The sequence below is a fragment of the Neomonachus schauinslandi genome, chromosome 3, assembly GCF_002201575.2.
Source record: "Neomonachus schauinslandi chromosome 3, ASM220157v2, whole genome shotgun sequence".
Taxonomy (NCBI): domain Eukaryota; kingdom Metazoa; phylum Chordata; class Mammalia; order Carnivora; family Phocidae; genus Neomonachus; species Neomonachus schauinslandi.
In genome coordinates this window covers 183,410,476-183,437,190 of record NC_058405.1, presented here as the reverse complement: position 1 = coordinate 183,437,190, position 26,715 = coordinate 183,410,476, and the positions used below count along the sequence as shown (strand labels likewise).

Sequence of the window (26,715 nt, the reverse complement as noted above, 5' to 3'; positions counted from 1 at the left end):
TATTATGCTTAACTTCTTGTTCATCATTTGGTGCCTTGCCGCCAATATGATTTTTAAAAGAGATGCTATCAGTGATTTTTAAAATATTTTGAGACTGCATTTGAGAATGAAATTTCCAAATTTTATCTATTTTGGCAGGAACAAATGCTGTTTATTGAATCTCGTCCAGTCTGGGTTTGGCTTGTATTTTCAAACTCATCGAAAGTCTCATGTCGAGGAATTTTCAGCAGACCCTTGAAAGTTGCCATACAACATAAATTTGCTAGCTAGGAGAGTCAGGGAACAAATCCAAATCATGACTTTGAGGTGACATCGATAGAGTGTAATTCCATTCCATATCTTGTATTTTATATGGCAACCTGTGATCGTATATTATTACTGGTTTTGTAGCTTAAATGACAAAACACATAGATCTTGTGTAGCAGTTTTAGAGTCAAGGAATATGTCTAGAAGTTTCCCTTATTGTTATAAAAGAGACAAGGCAGCATTTCTTCTTTTACTTTCTTGGGTTGTTCTAACCAGTTGACCCATTTTTTTTTTTTTTCATCGCCACACAATTTATGAAGGCCATATTCAGACTGCAGGACAGTGTTTTCAGCCTACCTAAAAAACTGTGAATGTGTTCTGATTTCAGACTTTTAATAAATGCTCTGAAGTTTTGATTTGAACCCTCCTTGCGGAGTGACTCACTTCTTGAATGTGAACTAGATTTGATTCTACATTTGTCAAGGAAGTGTCGCTTAAAGACAGTTTCTCCCCAACCAGCCATTGCAATCTATTTATTTAAAGACATGCTATCCTACTGTTGGTAAATGTAGAAAGAAATGCCTTATCTTCCTGGCATGCTATAATTTCTCAGGCTGTTCAAGAAGGAGGTTAAAAAGTTGCCGGGGTGGGGGGGGGCACCTGGGTGGCTCAGTTGGTTAAGCAGCTGCTTTCGGCTTAGGTCATGATCCCAGGGTCCCCGGGATCAAGCCCTGCATCGGGCTCCCTGCTCGGCGGGGAGCCTGCTTCTCCCTCTCCCTCTGCCTGCCTCTCTGCCTACTTGTTCTCTCTATCTCTCTGTCAAATAAATAAATAAAATCTTAAAAAAAAAAAGTTGCCAGGGGAAGATGGGAATATATTTGGGTTTCCCCTTTTATGGAGTAATGAGGCTTCAGAAACATGAAGCTCTTTGGAGTCTTAAGGGACTCAGATTGATGTAACAGTTGTCAGTTAACACAAATTGAACAGGTGGGACTTGCATCTTTGAATATCCATGGCGGGCCTTCTCCATGGCACTTGACCCTCAGGCCTCCTGGACCGGAAGTTCTAAGTGTTGGGTGTGGGTGGAAGGGCCGAGAATTTCTGTATTGTTCTCAGTTAATTCACTGATGAGGGATACATTTAATACCCCTTTGTTTTGACTCCCCTGGGGGAAGACCATGCTCACAGCATGAGGAATAAATGAATAAATTGGTCTGAACCACCTCACTTGGACACAGCTCCAGTGTTCACAGCGTGTTTTCTGGAAGAATGCAATTACTCCCCCCTTCTTGAGCCTCTTTTTTGTATGCATCAGCATGTTACTTTTGGGAACGTGTCACTTAAAAAATGAAAGGGTAGTCCACGGGGGAAAAAATAGGCAGCTTCCCAGCTCCTTGGCCTTAGCCTGTGCTCCCAAGACCCACCTCTGCACAGAGCAAGGTCACTCAGACTGGGTGCTTCTTGCCGATTGCTCGTTCTAAGGCTTGCTTTCCTAGTTTATGCCTGCTGTGTGTAAGCCGGTCCTCAAAGTCTACCTTCTTGTTCTGGAAGCATTTAGTCCCCCGTGACCCCAGACTGAGCCTAGAGCAGGGGCCAGGGACTGCTCGCTAACCAGAAGAGAGGACCCTATTCACCAGTGATAGCGATCCAGGAATTGGTAGACGGCTCTCAGGAAAGCTTTGGCATTTCAGAAAATCAAATGGCAGAGCTTTTGTTTTCTTTTGAGTTTGTAAGGTTTCACTTATCCCCTCTCTGTCTTCACTGCAGTGTCATCCGAAGCCTGCTCATGGGATTTTGCTTTGTAATATTATCTTGCATTACGATCAACCCCAATAATTTGTTTCTCCCCCCTTTTTTTCCCCAGGTCGTCCCAGATATTGCCTGTGGGAATGCGAGTTCTAACAGCTCTGCTGGTGGCCGCCTGGTATCCTTTGAAGTGCCACAGAACACCTCAGTCAAGTAAGAAAACCCGCAGCTAGAAACCGTTAAGCTCGATACTGTGGCCCTAAGTGGGGTTCTGTCCATCCATGTAACTGGTCAGTCTAGTGGGAATCATGAATGGAGTTCCATGTGTAGACGTGGCCTAAATCACTCAAAACCCAGAAGGACCTGTTTCAGGGGAGAATATTGCAGTGGGGACCCAGTTGGACTGGGGATGATGAATTGTGGAATTGGATGGGATGAGTAAGGTGTGAGATCAGAAACCCTGAGGCCTTGGTTAAGATCCAGAGCCAGACCCTTCACTTCCCAAATGACTTTTGCTTCCAAAATTCTTTGGCCTCTTATGATTTTAGTGGGCCATTGGTTAAATTCATGGGCATAATTTAAAATGCAAACATTACAATTTTGTTTTTAAAAACAAGCGTCTGAGGAGAGAGTGTTTTGTTTGGCTTTGTTTTCAACTTAAGCTCTTTCAAATGACGTACTGCCCACTGTCACGGGTGGGGATGGGGAAGAGGCAAGGGCTGAGTACCTGCTGTGTGTCAGGCAGGAGTGTGTGTGGGGGGGTGAGGGTGGGGAGTTGGGGGTGGAGCCAGCCCCGGAGTGACCCAGTCCTGTCTGACAACTCCCACTGCTCAGCCTTTCTGTGTTGCTATTAGCCACCCACACCCCATCCCCATGCAACCGAATGGGAATTTGCTGGCCAGTCTTCAGGGGCTTTAGAGGGACATGTGACCCTGGTGAGCTAGTGCTCTGTATCAGCTCCCCATGAAGGGGGCAGTGGGCACTATAGACCTCTTCCATTTATACAGAAGCATTTTTGCCCACCTTTCCTTCTGCACAATGGAGCTGAAATGCATCCCCTCCCCCGGAGCCTTGAACTCACTCTGCTGGGGGGCGAGTCAAGATGGAGAGTGACCTCTGCCCAGGGAAGAAAGCCCCGTGGGGAGAAAGGTGTGGCCTCTTAGGCAGCTTCCACTTCTACCAGCAGGGGGACCCCGGTCCTAGTGTTTCACTGCTCAGAATACAGATGGAAGTAAGAGCCAGCTTTAGGGAAATAAGGACCGTAGTTTCCTTTACATTTATGAAACCTTCTCCTAGCGCTTTCTCGTCTGACTCATATGATCTGACTTTCATAGGCCTTCCCAAATAGTTCTGATCTTTTATCCCTTTAGATGCTTTTTGTTTTTTTCCCCCCTCTCAACAAACTTGGAAGTTCTCCAAGACCCTCCTCGGCTGCAGGACTGGGCAAAATAGCAGGCTGACCCAGGCTGAGTGGGATGGAAGTGCCGAATAACCTCTGGGTGCCCTGAATTCACTTGTTGGGGTTGCTAGCCCCTGAGACTTTCATTTATTCATGAATTCAACCTTTTAGCAAACCCCGATTGAACACCCTGCTGCAAGCCAGGAGCTCTGCACGCCGAGTATGCTGATCTTCTCCCACAGGTGGAGACCTGCTTCTCCAGGAGCACGGACGAGGGGAGGGGTGGCTGCTGGGTGCTGGGAAGACGGTCAGGGAGGGTCTCAGAGAAGAGGCGACCTGCGGGCTAAGCGTTGCAGAATGGCATGTGAACCAGGCGCACGAGTGGACAAAGGCTGGGAGCTGGGACAGAACGTTCTTGGGGAGGGACCATAGCTCTGAGTTTGAGCTTGAAAGGGGGACTGAGGCCAAGGCTGATTTGCTTTCTAGCATCCCATTCTTTGATTTTACCCTGGAAACAAGAAAAAGGCCAAGAGAAGCCCGAAGCATGGGTCGTGACACACTGTCGCTCATGTGGGCAGCACAACTCAGGGGCTGTTTGGGGATGCTTGACACATTTATAGTAAATTCAAGCAGGGCTCCATCCTGTGTGGATGCAGAAGGATTTGTCTCTAAAAGAACTCAAGATGCCCTTTTATTATTGATTACAATTGTTATGCAAAGGTGAATCATCTATTCATGATCTCGTGGTCTATTTTTAAGCAAGTGGGAGACAGACCTTTGTAACAATTTCCCGAGACCTTGGTGGATGCACATGTCATTTTATTTTTATTTATAAATTTGACGGACTAGTCCTAAGATGACTTTTTCTGAAAGGGACTTCTGGTTCACTCCATTCCTGTTTTCAGAATTCGGCAAGATGCCACCGCCTCGCTGATTTTGCTGTGGAAGGTCACGGCCACAGGATTCCAACAGTGCTCCCTCATCGATGGACGGAGTGTGACTCTCCTCCAGGCCCCCGGGGGCCTGGTCCTCTTGGAGGAGATGCTCGCCTTAGGGCACAACCACTTCATCGGTGAGTTATAGAAGTCTACCCGACAACACATCTGCTTCCGCCCAACCTTGATTTGGTGTTTAGAGAAGGCGGGGAGGGCGTTTTGCTCAGATAATCGGAATTCTAGACATCAACACTGTTTACTCCATTTTAGGTGAGGTTTTACTTATGATCAAAATTGATTTCTAAAATTCACTCAGTGTGGACAAAGCATGTGCTCTGAAATCCTGAGACTGTATCCCAGCTCCGGACAAAGCGACATGGATGTGTGACCATTGGTACTTAAAGCTCGAGTCTGCTTTCTTTTTGACTCTAGTCTGCTTTCTCTAGGACTTGTGCGCAACTGGAGGCCCTGAATGTTGGTCTCTCAGAAAAACCCTGCTCTCAGCTGAGTTAGGCCTGACCTAGGACCCTGGGCATAGCACCTCAGAAGCGATTTGCTACATCTGAGCCTCCGACTCATAAGTAACTTGAGGATTACAACTCCTTTTGGGGCTCCTCTTCCCCACACCCACCTCTCCCTCCCTTTTGACTATTCACTTTCCCGAATATACTTAAATCTGCAGTTTATTCGTCGCTATACTACCACATGCTCAATTAGTTGTCTTCAAATTCCTCTGTCCTGGAGTAGAAATGGCCTTCATAAAGCGAGACACCCCCACCCCCACTGTCCCCTGCTCCTCCCAAGGGCTACACCTGGGCAGTTACCAGAGGACCCTTCCCCTGGTTGGCATTGTGACGGCATCCTGCGTTGTCTTCATCCCTCCCCCAGCACAGAACATTTTTGGGGTTGGAACTTGTAACTCCAGCCCCTAAGCAGGCCCATATCATCAGCTGCTTTCTTAGAGCTTGTTGCTCATGCAGCCTCAACTCAGAGACACAAGCTCAAGTTCAGACTCCATCCATCCCAGTCCTGTGTCCTCCAGGTAGCCCCCTGCATCCGGCTGTTAATGCCTTCTCCTGTCTGCGCATATATTCCAACAGTCCTCCCCTGGAGTGGGGCAGACTCAGCATTCGTCTCTCAGGGGTGTTGTGACGTTTCAGTGTGATGATGGATGTGCAAGTGTACATTACAAATATTCAGGATGATTCCAGGCTACTTAGGGGACTTCCTTTGTTTTTTCCTGAGATACGCTAAATATTTTGCTAAATTAAATGGAAAGTATACAGCAAGACACACTCTCTAAGATACATATTTGATACCAATATCATAACTTAGATGAACTGATAAAAGGAAATGCTCAGTTTTATATAATTTGTATTGTATTTATACTCGACCGACCCTTCTCTGATAAGAAGGCCATTTCTCAATCGTTGGAAATCCCACTGTGGAGTGGGTTGGGGGGAGCAGAGATTTTATTGGGTGGAGAAATCAGGGTAGGGGATGGACATATGGGAAAAAGAGGGTAGGGTATTTAACTTCAGACTGGTGTGTGTCTGTTCGGATGGGTATTGGATTACCAGCGTGATTTAAGATTGTCCAAGTCAAATCTAAATTTTACTCCCCCAAACATTGCAAGTAAGTATTATTTGCTTCCATGTCTGTTGTAACAATTTATCTACAAGGACATAGTTTGTATATTTTGGTAAATAGCTTCAATTTTATTTTGTATTGATTTTTTTAAGTTTTCCTTTTTTAGTGGGTTAAACTGTCCTGGACATGGAGCTAACATTTAGCAAGAATGTATATGCTCTCACCAGTCTTTAAAATGTCATTGGTGTCACCAGAGGATATCCATTTGAAATGTTAGCTTATGTTTGATATTACATTTGGTTGTAACATAACTTACAACTTCAGACTGATGTTGGGGGTAAAGAGGGAGATCTTTAGGATTTTCTGGCATTGATATAATTTTATACTCTTGAGATACAAGGAATTTTATGAACTCCAACAGAATTTGCGCTCGTTTTGCTAACAAAAAAAATGTCATGGAAAAAAATGTATATTGGGTTCCAATGTACTGCTCCTCGGAGGAATAATTTTTAGAAATTTAATTTGATATATTAATAACTAAGGAATTTTTTTCTCAAAAATTATATTCAGGGTATGACGAGGAGACAACGATTTTGAGTAACATCCTTTCTTTCTCTAACCCATTATTTCTCATTTGGAAAATTTGTGATCTGATGTCTTTTTAAATTTCCTAAGTTGAAAATTTTAAGTGTTTTTTGCAGCTTTGTATTGGAGCGCACAATCTTTTAGTGTTACTCTTTTTCAAGGTAGGGGACAGTCTCGTCCCAGGCTCCTTCTGGGGAAGAATGGCTAGCTTCCTCCCAATGCAAGATTGGCTACAGCCAGACACTGCCACACCGACTTCCTTTACGAGGTCTTTTATCTCAAAGAAGCGAGATTTAGCTTTTATAACCATTGTGGACATCTTATGCTCACTACATTGCCATATGCTTCATGCTCTTTTTGTTAAATTTTTTTTTTTTAAAAGGCAGCTTCTTAAAATGATTCCTTTTTACAAACCCGGGCTCTCTGGACATGAATACAGTTTAGCTCAGAACCAAAAGACTGTTCTGCAGAGTACAACAGCCTTCATTTGACAGATGAATGAAGGGAGGCCAGCGCGGGTGGGAGGAAACTTCCCCGCCAAAGGGACTGTAAAGTTCCAGAGTCGTGGTGCTGTGTTTTAGTCACTTCCGCTCCTTTCTAGGAAGAAAGGCACTTGTGGGAATTGACTGTCCCCTCTCTGTGCCCTTCCTTCTCTATGGGTTCCACATACACAATGACCAAAGGTATTTTAATATTTCTATGCAACAGAACAGAGGAGTCCCTTCTGTGTCTTTGGGAGATAAACTTGGTCACTGTCGCCTGCTTTATACAAATATTCTTTTAAAAAGTTTATTGCCAAGAGCCTGTGAATGTTCTGCATGTTCCGGATGCTGATAATGTACTTGTATTTGACCTATTTCAGTGACACTCCATTGGATTTTTAAAAACAGTTTCCCTTCATTACCATTGCCTTATGAATATTTATGGTCTTTCATAGAAAGAAAGAAATGATAAAATATTTCACGAAGTGTGTAACTCTTCCTTCTGTGCCTCAGTGCGTCCACCCCTTTCCCCCGTGTTGTCATCCAGTTGCAACACTCCTGCTTTCTCCTTCATCATCCCCTCGGCTTTTCCTAAATAGGCTTCTTTCCACTATGTTACTTGCTTTATGCACTGTTTTGAGGTCCGTAACTAAATCGACCTTTCTGTAGTGTTGTCTGCTCCGTGGCTAGCAGCCAAGCAAGGAACCTGAGCCCCCTGAGTGATTTATCTGCCCAGTGGTTCCTGTCCCTAGATGGGAAGGATGCATGGTTCCAGTTGCATTTCCGTGACAAGCAGTTACCTGTCTTATGTGAGGTATTTGTTTTCTTTTTTTACTCGGGGTTGCTTGGACACATTGCTCTGATAGACACTGTCAGGGATGAGGGCCTGCTGTGTAGCCTCTGGGTGAGAACATTTCCTCAGGGAGAAAACCCCATTGAACTCCTTTTCTAGGCTTTTCTTTCTCTGGTCACCTGCCTCTAGGCATACCTCCCAGTACTTCTCCTTGGTGAACTCTGTCCACCCACTGCCTGTCCCCTCCCCACCTGGACCTCCCCCTTCCCCATCTTCTCCAAGCCTCAGCAACCCCCCACATCTGTTCCTCTCCAAGACCTCATTTAAACTCTCCTGATTTGGAGTGTTTTAGGAGAAAAGTGGCCAGCACAAAATTCTAGTCTACTTGGATTCTCAAATCCTCTTAGATTCTCATAAATTCTTCCAGACACACAGACAACCCTGGAATATTCTCATGGTTCTTCTTTTGATCAGAAAACCCAGGCGGAGGCATGTCTGCTTTACCCATACTTTTGTTGACCTGCCTGCTCAGAGAAACCCCACATTTTCCTTCATACTTCTCTCTTTTATAATCCATATCTGTTGTCACCTCGATCTGCTATTTTCTTTCTTTCCTCATCTTCGAAATTATTTTTGCTTCGATCTAGCTCATTCTCTTCTCCATTCTTTCCTGAAGGTGGTCTAGCTGCTCATATTTGCCTTTCTGTCTTCCCTCATTCTCTTCTCCTGCCTCTAAGCCACGATTTTTTCCTATCACCATTCACCGCCTTTGTATCATCCTTTCTTGCAATTTTTAGTACATTTTTAACGTCTAATTTATCTCATAAAAATAAGTGCATTTTTATGTTTAATTCACACCGGTGATATTTCATTTGCGACCTACGGAAAAGCTGCTCTTAGGGCTTGAGATCTGCTTTAACTTCACAAAGAAATGAGTGGTGTAGCATGTAGCTCATAGCAATGCCCTTGTAGGAGCTGGGCTGGCTTCTGCAGGATTACAGCTACTAAATTAGCTGCAGAACCCTAGAAATAATGACTTCCATGTCTTTGTAATGGATGTCTTAACTAGATTAGAAATTTTCCCATTCTGCCTATGACCCTTTTCTGCTTCCTGGGAGCTATAGAGCTTTTTAAGTTGCCTTGATTCTATATTTTCAGCTTAAAAAGATTCTTGTCTTGCAAAATGATTTCTAAAGCAGTGCTTTCTCTTTATTTTCTTCTCTTGACAAATAAGGAGGCATAACGCAGCACTTTAGCAGGTGCAATGAAGGTTGAGACTTTTCTTTTCCTTTGGTAAGAAGCTTCACTGGTGCGGTGGCCCTTCACAGCCTCAGGGTTTAGATCATTACGGACTTAACCGATAGATTTATCCTCACTGGCATCACGATGTTTCCTTGGAGATAAAGTCTTTTGTAGTCTAACAGTTTATACTGACTTAAAAAAAAAAACCAAACAGAATTTTTTTTTTTAAAGATTTTATTTATTTATTTATTTGAGAGAGAGAGAGAGAAACAGCATGAGAGGGGAGAGGGTCAGAGGGAGAAGCAGGCTCCCTGCTGAGCCGGGAGCCCGATGCAGGACTCGATCCCAGGACTCTGGGACCACGACCTGAGCCAAAGGCAGTCACTTAACCAACTGAGCCACCCAGGCGCCCAAAATAACAGAATTTTTAAAACACAACCAACTGATGCTTTATTCCTAGGCAGAAGTTCCTAATCTGGGCTCAGTTGGACCACGATTTTATGGCAGCCGTGGGGTTCAAACGTCACTTTTCGAGAATCCCGTGAATATCCTGCACTGGAGACTTTTATGTGTTTGTGGCCAAAAGTTCACTGGATTCTCAAAGATATCTGAGTCCCCAAATTTTAGAACCTCCACTTTAAGCTATGCACATGATCATGTGAGAATACATATGCTTTTCAACATTCTCTGCTCATTTAGTGTCGTTTCTTTTGGCAGATATACCTACTTCTCATGTCCCCATATCAGGGAACTTAACCTACTTTTATTTACTTACACTTGTAGGCAGCAGAGCTGTGGGAAACACTCAGTTCTGCGTTAGTTTAGAAACTTCACATTGCATGCCTCGCATTTCCCAAGCACAGTGCCAGCCTGGAAATGCAAAGATGACTTCGGTGTGGTCTCTGAGTGAGTGAATGGGGCGACAAAGACAGAGACAAGTGCTATAGACAAGGGATGCGCCAAAGGGGCCCAGGATTCAGAGGAAGGTGCGGCTAACTGCCAGGGGGAGGTAGGACAGGCAAAGCGGTCTCCTTGGATGTACAAAGTGCAGTGTGTGGCATTTTGGTGGCACGGGAGTCTGTGTCATTAAGATAATTTAATGACAGTTCTAGAAATTGATTAATGGCCATCACAACTGGAAATAGAATTTAATTTCAGCATGCCTGTGACAGACTCTCCCATCCATTCCTCCAACTGCCTCTCATCTTGGATATGAACACATTTATATAAAGTGCTCCAGGTATGAATTTTATTTCCTGGGTTCTCTGTTTATCTTCAATGGGCAAAAGAGGGAACTTCTAGTCTTTGATGTGATTTCCAGGTAGTCCTTTGGAATCCTTCAATAAAGCTCTATTTTCTTATTCCTGAACTCACTCTCTCTCTCTCTCTCTCTCCTTCCTCTGGGTAAACTCTTCCTGTGAGCCTTGACCTTTAAAATGTAAGTTTCGAAAGCAAGTCAGCCAGAGCTGGGATGTTACATCCTGTAAGTTTGATGAAGAGAACGATTTGGGGGAATGTGTCCCAACAAGACAGGAGACACCATGAGGACCACACCAGTTAGGGTAAGGGTGGTGGGCAGTATTCAAATGGGAAAAGTTCCAATAGGAAAGGAGGGACAGGAGATTTCTTAACCATCATAGTTTGGCTGGAGAGCTTCCCAAAGTCATGCATAGTGTCCAGTATTAACTTTTCTGCATGTGCCTGTTTTAGTCATTTAGACATCAGATCTCTAGACAGAGGTCTTACTTTATCCCAGCCATTTCTTGATGGATTCTTTTGTTTCTCAGGAGTTAAAAGTAGCTAGGAGATACATAGGCCAGACACTGCCCCTCTCCATCTGCTAGGCTTCTCCATCTTGTGAATGGCTAGCTTCCAGCTCTGCATGACTGGCCCCTGGCCGTGAAGACCACGTGGCTCCAGCATCTGGCTCCCTGTGGAAGACCCAGGGTGTCAGGGGAGGGGTGTGACGAGCAAGAGGCCAGGTCTAGACCAGGACTTGTCAGAAGGAAGGATTCCCAAGTGGAGTAAAAAATGCTTAGCATACGTTTTCCTCTTACTTGTCAGAAAGGCCACTGGGAGATGCAGAACCAAATTGGTAATTCACCTCTTACAACTGTGAAGATTTTATGGCCTGCTTATCTCTCTTCCACATACTCTTTAAGTTATATTTTTCCAGGCTCTGATGTCCATTTTAATTTGTACTTCACTATTTAATGGTATGCATTTTCTGTGAGCTCCTCAGATCTTATGGAATAAATTAGGCTATGAAGAAATAAGATATTCGTTGGGGCACTTAAAATTTCAGTATATTCTTTTACTGTACCTTGATAACACCTTCGTGATTATGATGTGTTTTAAGACTATTAGAATAATGATGGGTATTTGCATCCTAGCTCTGACCCAGCAAAGTAGGATTTGATTCTCGGAAATACTGTAACTCATCATTCCCGTTTGTAGGTTGCTATCAGACTAGTTTCTAAAATTACTCCTGCTTTCTTGCAGTATCAGACCTTGCTTACTTGCATGAAGTCTTCGGGCTTCCTTTCTTTAGACCCTCGGCAGGTCATTCTCAAACAAGCAATTTTTTTTTTTTTTAAGATTTTATCTATTTATTTGACACAGAGAGAGAGACAGAGAACACAAGCAGAGAGAGGGGCAGATGAAGAGGGAGAAGCAGACTCCGGGCTGAGCAGGGAGCCCCATGCGGGACTCGATCCCAGGACCCGGGATCATGACCTGAGCCAAAGGCAGATACTTACCTGACTGACCCACCCAGGCACCCAGGCACCCCAAACAAGCGATATTTTACTAGCTCCTATTTGTGAAGGTGGATCGAATGTACACCTTGTCATCTAAATCTGGGTTTCTGGGGTCTCTGGCTCTTTGGCTGTACAGTGAGCTGGAACCTTCCTCTCTCAGCCCACGGGCACTGAGCCTCCTCTAGCTTCCCGAGTGAAATCTGATTTCTTGCAAGCATAAGGTCCCACTGTCCCGAGTAATCCCTTCACCATTGCCACCCCTTCTGACTCCTGTTCCATGATAGGTCTCATCCCTGTGGTCTGAAACCTGTCTGTCTTCTTGATACTCCCAGAAGTTCTTCCTAGCTCTTATGTACTGATACCAGCCCAGAGTGGGGCTGTTTTTTTTTCCCCACCTCTGAATCTTGTGGTTTGAATTGCTGGTCACCCTTTTCACATGTTCATCTTACCCAGCCCTGCACATTCCTGTTTGTTCTTATCTCTATATTATCTTGTCTCTGGTATCATTTTTGCCTAGCTCTGTCTCCTTCTGCTTCTTCTAACTCATGACATTTTTGCTTTACCAGCTAAGCCTCACTTTTCCTTCCGATAATTCTATTGTTGGTCATCATCACACAATGTAGCATCTGAATGTTCTCTATCCTCTTTTTTTTTGTATGTTGATTTTATATCTTTAATTAGACTGTAAATTTCTAGAGAAAAGGGACCATATCATAGCTCCTTAGACCGTGATGGCCATATGGTAGCCACCTGAGTGATTATATTTTGTTCATATGTAACAGTTATTCTGCTCAGTAAATGCCGTGTGAAGAAAATTTCTAATTGCAAATGTCAGTCTTAAGAATTCTTTGTAGATTTTTCAACCCACCCCAAGACATTTAAACTTTCCCCCCTTTGTTACATTAAAAGTACTTGAAGATCAAATACCAAAAAAGAAAAAAGAAAGAAAGAAAGATAGAAAAACTTTCCATCATTCTTTTGGGGATGCTACATTTTACATTTTGTCCTTTAAGATGTCTTGCTCTGAAGCCTGGGGTAAAATAGTCAAAGAAAATTTGGAAAGGATACCTGCTATGGAATCATTACCATCTTCTTTTGCTAAGACCTTAAGATTTAATAAAGAAAATGCAAATGTCTCACTTTTTCATGGTCACCTTAAAACCACAGCTGAATATGGTCTTTTGAACTCCCTGAAATAGAGAGAAGAAACTTGGAAAAGTTTAAATAAAGAGCAATAGTTGGAACAAAAGTAGAGTATTAAGTGTAAGACTGCCCTGAACAGCATAATTGGGATAAAATTCTTATAGTTCCCATTTGTCTAGTTGGGGGATTTCTATTAAATTAAATTTTACTTAAATCAAAACCACATTTCTATATTATTAGCAATCATGATTATTCTTTTTGATCTTTTTATTACTGGTAATGAATATTGGAATTTTTTGTTAGCTGGCCTTGCACTTCAATGCCTTGCTCTTATTTTCCTAAAAACTGTCATGATCAGCATCATTTGTGTATTGGTACCTATTGATTGTGGTGATAAACTAAGTCTTGTTAACAAAAACACATTCCATTGTGGACATGCATGGTCCCTAGAGGTGATGTCTGAGGTTCCCCAGGCCAACACTGAGCGTCGGTTGCCCCAGCTGTGGTGGCATTGGGGCAGGTGAGTGAAGAACAAGATGTTTCTCTTACCCTTCAGGACAGTCTGGAATCAGGCTTTGTGGAAGGCAGCTTGCTGGTCTACTCTCAGAGCTGGCTGTTCCACATCAGAGTCTTCTGCAAGCTCCTCAGGTCATTCTTTCACACACCATAATTTGTGCAAATTCTAGGAACTAATCGGGAAGTAAAGGACAACCATAGGATAGAGTAGAACCAGTCAGGGTCCATGCCTTTCATCATGACTGTAAGTTAGAAAGCTGCTTCTGTAGATTTCGAGCACCAGTTTCAGAATTTAGGAGAACAAAGAGACTGCGGGGTAATTCTCCTCTGTGGGCCTGAGGCATCAGGTGGAGGGGCTGGCTTGGTTTCGAGAAGCAAACTCAAGGTATGTCTTCATAATCATAAATTTTCCCTTTCTCCCTCTCCATTCTGCCGCATTGTCTCTCCCTCTCCCTCAGCCTTTTTTTTTTTTTTTAAGATTTTGTTTATTTGAGAGAGAGAGAGAGAGAGCACATGATAGGGGGCAGGGTCAGAGGGAGAAGCAGGCTCCCTGCTGAGCAGGGAGCCCAATGCGGGACTCGATCCTGGGACTCCAGGATCGTGAGCTGAGCTGAAGGCAGTTGCTTAACCAACTGAGCCACCCAGGTGCCCCTCTGCCTTAGCCTTTTATTTAAAAAATGAAAGTAGTTCATTTTACTTATAGATTACTTTGGCAAAATTAAGTAATAAGGAAAATTATTTTTATATTTTAAAGAATTTCTTGTTAATTCTGAAAAGAAATAACCTTATTCCTTAACCGATACTAGTTTTAACCCAAATCTAATCCATAGACTTTGATTGAACTGTGTTTTTTTCTTTTAATTTAGAGACACACCTTCTCAGGGCTTTACCAGTTCCCTGTCAAAGCTTTTCTTAACTTATGTCAGTGCAAATTTCAACTAAGAAAGTAATTTCACGAATTGCTGTGTTTATAGCCAAATTTCTGCCCCTCCTTTGTGTACCTCTTTTTCTTCATTCTAAGAGGGAGGGAGGGGGTGGGGAGGGAAGGAGGGCAAGAGAGAAAGAAAGAGATTGAGTCTCAGGGCTCAGCCTGGGACTATGGTTTTCTCTCACTGAAAGTTAATTTTCCAATTTACTCTCTTTTGAAAATTAAAAAGGCTCTATGACAATAGATAATGTAAATATAAATAATATTCATATTTTTTTGGAAAGAGGAACACAATCATATGCTGCTTGGTTATTTGCCTTTTTAACTTAATGCATCACTGACATTCTTTTGTGTTAATAGGTATAAATCTGTCGTATTCTTCTTAATGGCTGTATAGTGTTCCATGGAATCCATGTACTATAATTTATTTAATCAATATGCTATCGTTAAACAATTAGCTCCTTCATTTCTTTTGCCTTTTAAGACTGAATTTCAAACACTATTATAACCTCATCTTTGTATCCTTTCTGATGATTTATTTGAGTTAAATTTCCAGATGGAGAATTTGCTGGATCAAAGGGTTTGTATATTTTAATAACAACTTTGATACACATTATCAAATTGTCCTTAACTTTCTTCCAGTTTTCATTCAGGATAGCCAGTTTATCTTTGGAATAGTGTGTTGTTGCCCTTGAATCAACTTGTGGCTAGTTGCTGTTAACTGTATCCAACTTCGTCTTTAGATACACCTCTTAGCAACTTCCTTAGTGATCTGAAGCACTTAGCGATCTCCATAAAGGAGAAAAATGGTCATTAACAGTTTCCAGAGAAAGGACAGTACAAATCTCTTTTTTTAGAAAATATTTTATTTATTTATTGACAGAGAGAGGGGGAGAAAGAGAGCACACGCAGGGGGAGTGGCAGAGGGAGCGGGAGAAGCAGGTTCCCCGCTGAGCAGGGAGCCCGATGCAAGACTCAATCCCAGGACCCTGGGGTCATGACCCGAGCTGAAGGCAGACGCTTAACCGACTGAGCCACCCAGGCACCCCCAGACAGTACAAATCTCTTTAAGCAGAAGATATTTAAAGCGCTTCACATCAGAGTCCTAGTAAATGGGATGGTTTCATTGTATTACTGTGTTTGTACATCTGAGTCAATATAAAATGGCAGATGGGGTGATGGGGAATGAATAGCGGTTGCTGTTGTCATGCTCTCTAACACATGGTCAACTTCTAGTGACATTTCTCCTGCTTAATGTTATGCAAAGAACTTTTGTATTCCAGAAGGCTGTAACCCCTGATTCCATTGCCATCTCCTTCTCTTAGGTTCTTTTGCTTTCCCATTTCCATATGCTGAAGGGAGGTAGTTAAGTTCCATTTATTGTAGACTTTTTATGAGGTCAGAATTATTCTCTGAGAATGGGGCAAAGGATTTTCCAGAAAAGACAAATATTTTGAAAACCCATCAGGGATGCTTTAGAGATAATCATTTGACTTTGACACAAGATCATAGTAGTTGCAGTTGATTTTCACAAAGCTCTTGGGTCTAAAACTGAGAGCAGCAAGTAAATGGACCAAAATAGGGTATGTCAGCAGGAGCAAATCGTCTAGTTTTTTGTGAAGAATATAAATAATTAGGATTGCATTTCAAAAAGTCTCCCTTGCTTTCTCCTCTCTAATGCTCTCTCTGACATTTGGGTTTTGAATGCCATGATATTTTTGGTATTCACATACATCCCTAACAAGCAATGCGCTCATGGTTGTCCTCTTTTAATGACGTAATTGTGAGTTTGACCTACAAAAGTTATATTTGCTTGGTAGACAAATGGAAAATCTCTTTAAATAAATACACTGACAAATACTGTTTGGCTATATCAGTAATAACAGATGCCAGCCTCTGGAACATTATCATGTTAAAAAACAGGATCTGCATCCTCTGCTCGTCCATCCAGATCCCTGTTTACCATCAACCAATGCTTATTGATAAATTGCCACTTTTAAGGCATTGTGCTTAGCCCTGGGGCTACAAAGAAATATAAGATCCCAGTTCCTGAATTTGAGAGATTTTAAAATGCCTCCAGGCAGACAGGACATACTCATTATGTAACCCAGATAACTCTCATTGTCCCACGGTTTAGTCTTGTTCATAGAGTCACATCAAATGAACCCAGTCCAGTAGCCAATAACGGATTAAAACACTTGGAACCTTTATTCATCTTTTTGAGAGAACATGAATAGCAGTGGGAAGAATGCATTCCTATCAAGCAGCAAAAATCTTATTGATCTTCTCTCCTCCTCGCTGCTCTCTTAATAGACTCCATGTGTTTGGCGCTTGCTTTGTGAAATTGTCTCCCCCACTCTCCATGTCTACTCGCCAAAATCTCAGCCCAACACCCACCCAGGCTTTGAGGCTTTTCCTATCTTTTTCTTCTTGCTCTTCTGGCCCTTTGTTCCATATATCAGTGTAGTCTCTTGGATTTGTTTGCTTTTAGTTCTTCTGTTTTGCCCATTCCTGGGGTTCTCCACTATAAAGAACTTGCCTGGGAACTGACCCAGCAAGCAAGAGTCCTTTCCCCTTAGAAGCGGAAGTTGGAAGAGTGTAAATATTCATATAATAAGTAATTGCTACTCTTGTTAGATAGTAATGATTTCGAGATGATAAAGAGCACTTCAAGAGGTAAAAGAGAAGATAAAGAGAGTGTATATTAAATACCAGATGAATTGTCTCATTTAAGAGCTACATGAGCTCAGAAGGGAAGAATAATCACCAAGCAGAAAATTCAGGCTTTAGACTCGTATATTTTGAGCTTGGCCTTGAACTGAGGAGTAGGTAAAAGAGGGAAAGACATTCAAGGGTAGGAGGATTGGTGTGAACGATGATGTGGGAGGGAGATCAATTTGACTGCAGCAGTGGATTTCAAGAAGGGAGCCACGGAAGATTCGGAAGAGGACGGGAGGTAGGAGCCAGACTGTAAAGGAGGGGGAGCACAGGTAGGTAAGGGCAGGGGTGCTGGTATCATATGGTGAGCATTGTGGAGTAGATTTTGGTGGTGAGCGAGAAGAGCCCAAATGAGGCAGGCGGTGGCAGCAGAAAGCAGGGCACTGGGTACCAGGGACACTGGGAAGGTCAATTCTCTAGATGTGATTGGGTGTCAGGGAAGCAAGGAGACAGAGAGGCAGAGTCAAAAGGGACGGATATCAGAGTTTCAAGCTGGGAGGTATTTCTGTTGGAAAGAAAGGCTTTTCTTTGAAAAGAGCAGCTGCATTCAGTTTCGCTGTGTCTGGGGCCTTGTGCAGGCCCTTGGAAGTGGAGAACCCAAGTTCAGGACGGAGGCTGTGGCTGCAGATGGAAAGCTAGGGCTTGTCTGCTTGGAGCTTAGAAGTGGAGCTTCTGGGAAGGAAGGGAGCTCCCCAGTGAGAAGGAGTAGGCGGGGAGGGGGTTTGGGGAATGACCACGCTGACGATGTTTACGCTGGGCTGGCATCTGGGAGCGAAAGCGAGGGGGCCCAGCAGGCAGAGTGGGGAGACTAGGAAGGTGGTGGTGGCAGGCCGTGGGACGGAAAAGCGAATCAGAGAGGGGGATTTCAAGGTTGGAGATCTTAGAGGCAGGGTCATTTTGAGGGTGGCCTTCACAGGTCTGGTGAGACATTTCTCCTGCCAGTCACTCCCCAAACCTTGGCATCACTCTTGAACTTTTTTCTTTCCTCTCCCACATCCATTTACCATGAAGTCCTTTGGCTCCAACTTCTACGTACCCGGGATCTGACTGCGTCTCTGCATGGCCCTGCTCTCCCGCCTGGCCCCCAGCCTCTCTCCTGGGTTATTGCCAGAACCTCCTGACCGGACTCCCTGCTCTTACTCCTGCCCCCACAGCTGGGCCATAATGACACCCAGGTCTGCTCACAATCCCCAGGGTCTCCTGTTTGACTCCGCCAAGTCTTGGAAGCCAAGACTGAAAGTCCCACGAGGCCTCGTATGTCTGTCCCTTCATTCTCTGGCCCCTTGGTCTCCTACTGTTCTCTCTCTTGCTCTCACCACTTCCACCACTTCTCGGTCTCCCCAGGCATCCTCCCCGTTCCTTTGCACCGGCCACCCGCTCCTGCTGGCTCACTCCCTTACCTGCTTCTTGGCCTTGCTTATCGTCACCTGTCCTGGCCACCCTCTCATAGAGCTGCAGCCCCCTTTCTCCCCTTTCTCTTCTGTGCCCCAGGACTCCACACCACCTTGCTCTGCTCTCCTCTTCCCCCATAGAACGTATCCCTTTCTAACAGACAATATGTATATACCTTCTAGAATGTAAGCACGGTGAGGGCAGGAGACTAAGTCTGGCCTGTTTTGTCTTGTATTACAAGCACTCGATGCCATGCCTGGGGGAAGGAGGCATTCAATAAACACTAATCGAATGTATATATTAAATACCTTGTGAATTCCTGGTAAGTAACCAGAGGGGGGTTATTTCGTAAGTGTGGAAACCCACCTCAAACTTGCTTATGCAAAACAACCAAAAAAAACAGCAGACAGAGGTGATGAGAGTCTCCTGCCACTGAGCGTCCAGGTGTGGATCTGGAGTCACAGATCCAGTGGCACAGAAAAAACTTGATCGGACACATTTCTCTCAAGACAATGACAGCCTTCTGAAACATTTGGTTTAGGCTTGCTTTAGGTTTTGTGCATCTGATTTTATTTTATAGAATGTGTCTTGGAGACATGTAGATACCCATGCCTACACCTGTCCATCCATCGTACGTAGATACACACATCAGGGCACGTGTGTATGTATGCACGTGCACACACATGGATGCCCCTTCATGTACATACACATACAGAGACACAGATTTGCTCATACAGAGGCACATGGTCATAGATATGCACATATGTGATTTAAGGGACTTGACAGGTGGATGAGCATTAAAGGGTAGATAGCTTGGAGGGGGTGAGTGTGAGCATGTAAGGAGACATGAAATTGGACAGTTAGTTTGGAAAAAAACAATCTTTAGAGTTGGAAATAATGCTAGTATTTATGTGAAGGATATAGTACACAGCTAATATTCATGAATAAAAACAGTCAGCAAAATCATGAATTAATTTTCTATTAATGTGATCATTGTATTTTTCCCTTCTTAAAAAATGTTTATTATTTTAGTCTACAGACAATGTGATCTTAGTTTCAGGTGCATGGCATGGCGATTCAGCAATCCTGTATTTTATGCTGTGCTCGCCATGGTAAGTGTAGTTATTTTCTGTCACCAAACAATGTTATTTCAATATTATTGATTCAACTTCAATATTATTGATTCTACTTCCCCATGCTGTACTTTTCATCTCTGTGACTTACTCATTTTACAACTGGGATGATTGTATTTTAAGGAGCATTTTCTTTAGAATATTAAAGTGTGATTGGTTCCTACTAACACGCCTGAGCCCAAAGCTTGCATTTTACATGAGGAAGCCAGCTCTTCTTCCATGAGGGCAGGCAGCCTTTTTACCAAGGCAGGGTCTACCATTAGCATTAGATATGGAAGCTAGAGGGGATGAGTGAAATAAGAGAAAGAGATTAAGAGGTACATACTTCCAGTTATAAAATAAACAAGTCACGGGGATGTAAAACACAGCATAGAGAATATAGTCAGTGATATTGTAATAGCATTGTATGGTGACAGATGGGGACCACACTTAGTGTGAGCACCGAGTAATATATAAAACTGTTGCATCCCTATGTTGCACACCTGAAGCTAACATATTGTATGTCAACTGTACTTCAATTAAGAAAAATATATTGTAGGGGCACCTGGGTGGCTCAGTAGGGTTAGGCATCTGACTCTTGGTTTTGGCTCAGGTTGTGATCTCAGGGTCATGAGATCGAGCCCCAGGTCGGCTCCCAGCTCAGTGGGGAGTCTGCTTGAAGAGTCTCTTCCTTTGCCCTCCCCCCCACTCTCTTGCTCTCTCAAATAAATAAATAAAATCTATTTTTTGAGAGAGAGAGAGAGAGAGAGAGAGAGAGAGAGTGTGAGCGCAGGCAGGGGGAGGGGCAGAGGGAGAGAGAATCTCAAGCAGCTGAGCAGGAAACCCAACGCGGAGCTCGATCCCAGGACCCTGAGATCATGACCTGAGCCACCCAGGTGCCCCCAAATAAATAAATCTTAAAGAAAAATATATTCTATATCTTGACCTTGGTGATAGTTACTAGAGTTTTTACATTTGTGAAAACTCACTGTACCTTATTGTGTGTAAGTTATACCTCAATAAAGTTAATTTAGAAAAATAAATGGAAGCTAGAAAAGACTGGGACCCACTTGATGTGTCAGATCACTTTTTCTTTTTTTCTTGTTTTGGGGCCTCTGCCTTATACATTGTAATTCCTGTTAGATTTTCCAGAACTGAAGGCCATTTGTTCAAACAAAGTCAGATTGGGATTTGGGGCAGTCAAGGTTGAAAGGAAGATGGATAGGATTTTTAATTTCCTACACTGAGTATCCCAGAAAGAATTGATGCTCAGATAGCATTCCTGGGACTTTTGTAAAGACTGAAGCATAAATAAAATTTACTCTGGATAGATAAAGGAAACCCTTTGCAGCCCACTAAGCTGCCAGTCACATAGAATTAAAGAATTTAGTTTTGAGAGAAAGAGCTGATTGGGAAGAGGGACAGTGTGTAATTCATTCTTTCTTGGTAAGCCCCGGAGCAGGACTGGTGGTATTGTTTGGGGTCTGGAACAGGGCATGGTTTATAATGAGGCTTGCCACCTAAGTTGGCTTGGGGCTCTGGGTTCAGGGCAGCTCCTGGCTGAGGTTGAAACTGCTTTGCTTCGTGGTCAGAGCTGGTAGTGATTACTCTGTCCACCAAAGCTGTTAGCTAAAGCAGGAGGTCAGAGGAATTTTTTCCTGTCACTGCCAGCTTTCTTTTCTGGGTTCCTTGTTTCTCTTTGCTACTCTGTGCCTCTTGTATCCTCATATTTGCTGGTGCCGCACTCAGGCCCTACGCTTGTCTTCTCTCACTCCCACTGTCCTTCTCTTCTTCCCTCCCCAAAATATTTACTGAGCATCTACTGAGTTGGGTGCCTGCTTAGCACTGGCAATAGAACTGTGAACAAAACAAATAAAAATCCCTGCCCTCATGATCGGATGTTTTAGTGAGGCAACAGGTAATAAATGATTCCACAAATAAATAGAAAACTACAAGTGTGATAAGCACACTGTGATAAGTCACTGTGCTGTGACTCTAGTTGATAATAAAAATCTGATATAACCTTGGGGGCAGTGGGGATCACTATCTTGAAGAAAGATAATTAGGCTAAAAGATTAACTAGACAATGGGGAAACCTTTCTAGGCAAAAGGCTGGAACTGCATGTTCCAGGCAAAGGCCCTGTGGCTGGAGACAATGCATAATATCAGAAGAACGGCAACGGGGCCACAAGGCTGGAGCTCTGAGAACAAGGGTGAGAGAGGTGGAGATGTGGTAGAGAGGTAGGCTGGATCAGACACACTAGGCTGTGGAGGCCACATTAAGATCCATGCAAGAAGGAACTGTTGAAGGGAAGGAACTGGTAAATGCATTCATCCTATGCATTTTAACTTGGCAGAAAAGAAGTCATCCTTAAAACAACATAGCCAGTAGTTGGACCCATAGGTGTCTTTGGCCACATCCCCAGACATTCTCATTTACTGGGTCAGGCTGCAGCCAGCATAACCGTTTGTTAAATAAACTCTATAGGTGACTCTGACTGTAGGTGTTTGTGAGTCAGATAGGAGAGGGGCTGAGTGGTAGAGAACTTTCTAGAGCTCCCAAAAGTGGAGCAGGTAGGCAAGCTACCTCTGAGCATCTTGAGGACTGAGGTCGAGGGTATGACTGTTCCTGTGGTGACAAGACTAAGAGGAGCTAGGACTAGCCCAACCAGACAGGCTGAATCTGAGTCAACCTCTCCATCCCTCCCAATTGTTTTTCTTTCAAATCATGGCATACCATTGAGGCTTCACTACAATACATTGCCTAGTTTTATTTTTAGTACAATAATACATGCCCTGGAAGATAAAGTTGTTATGCATAATTCAAGAAGTGAGCACATCTCAAATCGGAACTCTCACCGAACACTCGTAAATCCAGGTAACTTCTTTCATATGACCTTGAAGGTAACAGACCGTCTTCTTGGTGGCCACGTAAATGTGGGATTTTCAATCAAAGCAGAGCAAAGGAATGCAATAGGACAAAGGCAGTTGAAAGATCATGTTCACATTGGTTGCCACAGCTCAGAAGGTAAACATGTCAATCAACAGCTTTTTATGTTAGCTCGTCTGAAGGCCCGGTTCTCTGACTCCCTAGTGTTTATAAAGTCATCTGAAGCCCAATTAGCTCTGCATTTATAATCTCCCATTACCCTCACATCAACCCAGAGAAGTGATTAATTGTTTTGGCATTCATAGTAATGCCAATAATCAGAATGCATTCACTGGGTATTAATGACGGGATGTGGTGGGTAATTGTATATGGGTTCTACAGTAATTTAGCAATTGATTTACTAGTATTTGATGAGTTGAAACTGTACTAATGGAAGATTAAGTGATACAATTCTAACTGATTGTGAAAAGGCGATCAAATAGACACTGAAAAAGATTAAATAAATGAAGAATTTCAATCATATATTCTGTGTGAGCCAACAAAATTTCAAAGAAAAGTGCAAATTAATTTTCATGTTCTACCAATTGGTGTTCAGGAACCGGCATTAAAAAATGTGTCCAATTAGGACGTGGTTTTCATATGCAATGAGGTTTTTTTCCCCCCTAAATGGAGATTACTTAATGGCAGAAATAGGCACATGGAGAGGTTTGACAGGCCTAGTTGTAAATTTTGCTTCAAAAAAGATTTTATAATTTGAATTTTTTTATACCATTTTATACCATTAAGTGTTTCTTGTACTTTTAAAAACTAAGACTACATAATAGAATGTATAGAAGTTTGACATCACAGAAACTGAGTTAGGGGACTCTCTAAATGACCTACATGCTTGCGTCCCAGCACTGCTGTTTTCTCCGGACCATACTTTCCCAGAGCTATTTCCTCAGACCCACACAACTCTAAGTTCCATTGACGATCCCACTTTAAGTAGATGTTGGTTGTTGATGTTGCTGTGGATGATAGTGATGATGGTGGTCATAGTGGTGGTGGTGGTGGTGGTGATGGGGGTGATGATGATGAGGATGGTGATAATGGTAGTGATGATGTTGATGATGATGGGGGTGCTGATGGTGGTGATGATGATGGGGTGATGGTGGTGATGATGATTGGGGTGGTGCTGATGATGATGGTGATGATAATGATGATGCCTTACAGAGTCCTTACCACATGCTTGCACTGCACTAAGAGCTTGGCCCATATTAAGGCCTTTAATCATAACCACCAGCCCAGGAAATAGGTAGTGTTATTATCTCTGTTTCAGAGAGAAAGAATCCAAGACATGAGTGGTGTAAATAACTCTCCCAAATTCAGAGCTGGTGAGAACTCGAACATCTGGTGGTAGAGCCTGTATAACCTCCCATTACCCTCATGTAGACGCTTGGGCCTAGTTACTCATGTTAGTATAAATAGTAAAGCCACTAATTAGGCGGCACTCATTTGGAATTAACGAATAGATATTGTGGGCAGTTATTTCTGTGATGTGAAACTTACACTACCCACAGAATAAACAAAATGTTAGAATTAAATTATAGATTATACCTACCTGTTAATGTGCACATTTAGTATATCCCTGTATAATAAAAGGAATGACATTAGGTGTTTTTCCTAGGTTTGTGCTCAGTTCTCTTCCACTCCTCCCCTGTCTGATAGGTGGACCATTCTAATGGTCAACCCTGCTTTGTGAATACTAAGGAAGATGAAGGAGAGGAGGGAGTGATGGAATTAGTATTTTGTGAGACTGTGACATGAAGTAGTAGCTACATGGTGATTCCTTCTGAGTCAAGGGGCAGAGGTGGCACAGGGGAAGGAGTTTGTATGATTCCTTTGCACACCCATATTGATTACAATACAGTATAATCTGTTTGTATAGAGAGACCTCAAATACATTGGCTTAAACAAGTCTCCAGTTCATCTCTCTTTCATGTTACAGTGTAGAGGTAGCTGGTCCAGGCCTGAGAAGACAATTCTACACCCTCACCACACAGATTCCATCTCTGGATTCAGACTGGCTGCCACCACTGTCATGGGGTGGGGGAATGTGGGGGGGAATGGGCAGGGCAGTACTCGCTCAGTCTTCGTGGATGTATGTCACAGAGGCGCCGCAATTCCTGTCCCTGAGTCACTGAGGAGAGGCAGGTTCTTGAACTGGGTGGCCCAGTTCCCTGCACAAACTCCTAATGCTATTGCTCAAAGGATGTGGGGAGAATACATATCACCGGGCAACTAGCTGTTACTCCTGTGGCTCAAATACTCAAGTCTTAACTTCGGGCAAATAATTTAAGCTAATATTAGTAGAGAAAGGAGTGTGGTAGGGTGAACATCTTCTTGAAAAAAAAAATTAAACAGAAATGCAGCACTCTGGGCCAGTAACCTTTTACTGTGAGAATAGATATTTCTTTTGGAAAAGTGTAGAACGTCAACCAAAGGAGTCTCCATCTAAAATTTTTGTTCATTTTGTGAGCCTGTGTTTCAATATTGAATTTTCAGAGCCTTCTCTGCAGGATGAATAGACAGAAGGTGCCATTGAGATGCTGATAAAGCTGGGAGGCAGTGGGGAAGGGCCGCTGTATCTGACAATAAGATTTGCTGAGAATCAGTCATTCTATCTTCAGGTGATAGCAAGTTGATTGTATTTTTTTTTTTTTTTTCAACAGCAGCTTCCCATTATCTCTGCAATTTCTTTTTTCTTTGGAGCAAATGATATTACTTAGTATATACTTTTCATCGTCATTCAGCCAGGGGTAATCCACCTGATGATTCAGATGAGTGGCAATGGTAGAAGTATTTGGCCTGTAGCTGTTATGCGCCATTGTGTCTCCTAATTCAGAAAGCGTTTTGGGCCCTACCTTACTCAGGAACCCACAGAAAATGAGATAAACTGTATGAGTGAATTTTCCAAAAAGCAATGTACCGCTTTAAGTATCAAAACTTAAAAGTAAGCAGGCAAGCAAACAACCACAGAACCCAGCCTTTACATGGAAATCTAAAGAAAGCTTTGTTTGGAAAAGAGAGACCTTGCGTGAGGTCCTGGGATGGTCAGTATGGCCGGGCACTACATGGGTGTAGTGACAACTTTTTTAGTCCGTAGTCAACTTTCCCCCTTAACTCCTGGTCTGCTGGCATTCTTCACACATGCAAAATAGCAAAGAGTACTAGTAAGCCTTGCTTTAGTATCACGCGGCCCTGGACTTGGTCTAGGTTCATATTTGCTCCCTGCAATTGTCAAAGATGATTTACTTCTCAGGTTTTGTTTCTCAACCCACAAGTATGGGGTCACAAATCCCTGGGAATCCTGACCAGCTTCTTAAGCTTTGTGCTAACCTCCATCCTCCCTTCTTAAAAAAGTTGGTGCAGATACACCGTTTCATCCCTGCTTTTGTGGAATGAGATGTGGGAATTGGGGGTGTTTGCCTTCCCAATGATTATGTTAATGCAGAAACCCTGGGTCTCCAGCTGGAGCTGGAATCTGCAATATTTCAAGCTTTTCATGCCTATCTACTGCCAGCCATGGGACTTCTTGGACCGTGAACAGTTTTTATAGGTTATAGGTTTGTGCCAAATGACTCGCCAAGTCTTAATAGGAGAAGTCAGCAGTCTGTTTCCAACACCTACTGCTCAAGTATTTACGGCCAGAATTTTTGTTTTGCGTGTATGCTTTCCTTTAACAGGAAAGAAAGCGGTCTTTAGTCAAACCACTGAAGTGAGAAATGCAAATCTCATTTGCCATTAATCCCAGTGAGGTATTAACTACAAAGTCCATTTAAGACTCTTTAGTGTTAATATTAAATAAGACGAGTGGTAAAATAAACAGTTAATGGCCTGGAGCCAGCCATCTTGCATTCTCCAACTGATGCTTGACCACTCCACCCCAGAGATAATGACCAGACCCCCTTTCAGTTGCTCTCAACTTCTGATTGGCACCAGGGGAGATGAGTTTGGCAAAGTCACTGTTTTAAAAGGACTGTAATGATGGCAGAACATTTTATTACTGTGTTAATGAGCACAGTGTGGGGTTGTGGGCAGGGCAGAGTGTTTGTATGTTTTTGTGTAGAGTTAGGGGAGGAGGAATGCAGAGAGGGGGAAGGAAACCCACCTTTTATTTGTCACCGTAGCTAGTTACTTGAGGGTGTTAACAGATCTCTGGATAATCTTTGGAGAAAGTTTTCCTTCTTTATAGTTTTA

At 43.1% G+C, this 26,715-nt stretch overlaps 1 protein-coding gene across 1 annotated transcript in view; it reads left to right on the top strand.

Moving 5' to 3' along the window:
- The window catches only part of DNER (delta/notch like EGF repeat containing), a 299,213-nt gene that overhangs the window by 130,759 nt on the left and 141,739 nt on the right, over positions 1-26,715 (top strand). The window contains exons 3-4 of the mRNA XM_021682968.1: positions 2,111-2,205; positions 4,297-4,463. Of these exons, the coding sequence (XP_021538643.1) occupies positions 2,111-2,205; positions 4,297-4,463 (262 nt within the window). The remainder of the gene's footprint in view (positions 1-2,110; positions 2,206-4,296; positions 4,464-26,715) is intronic.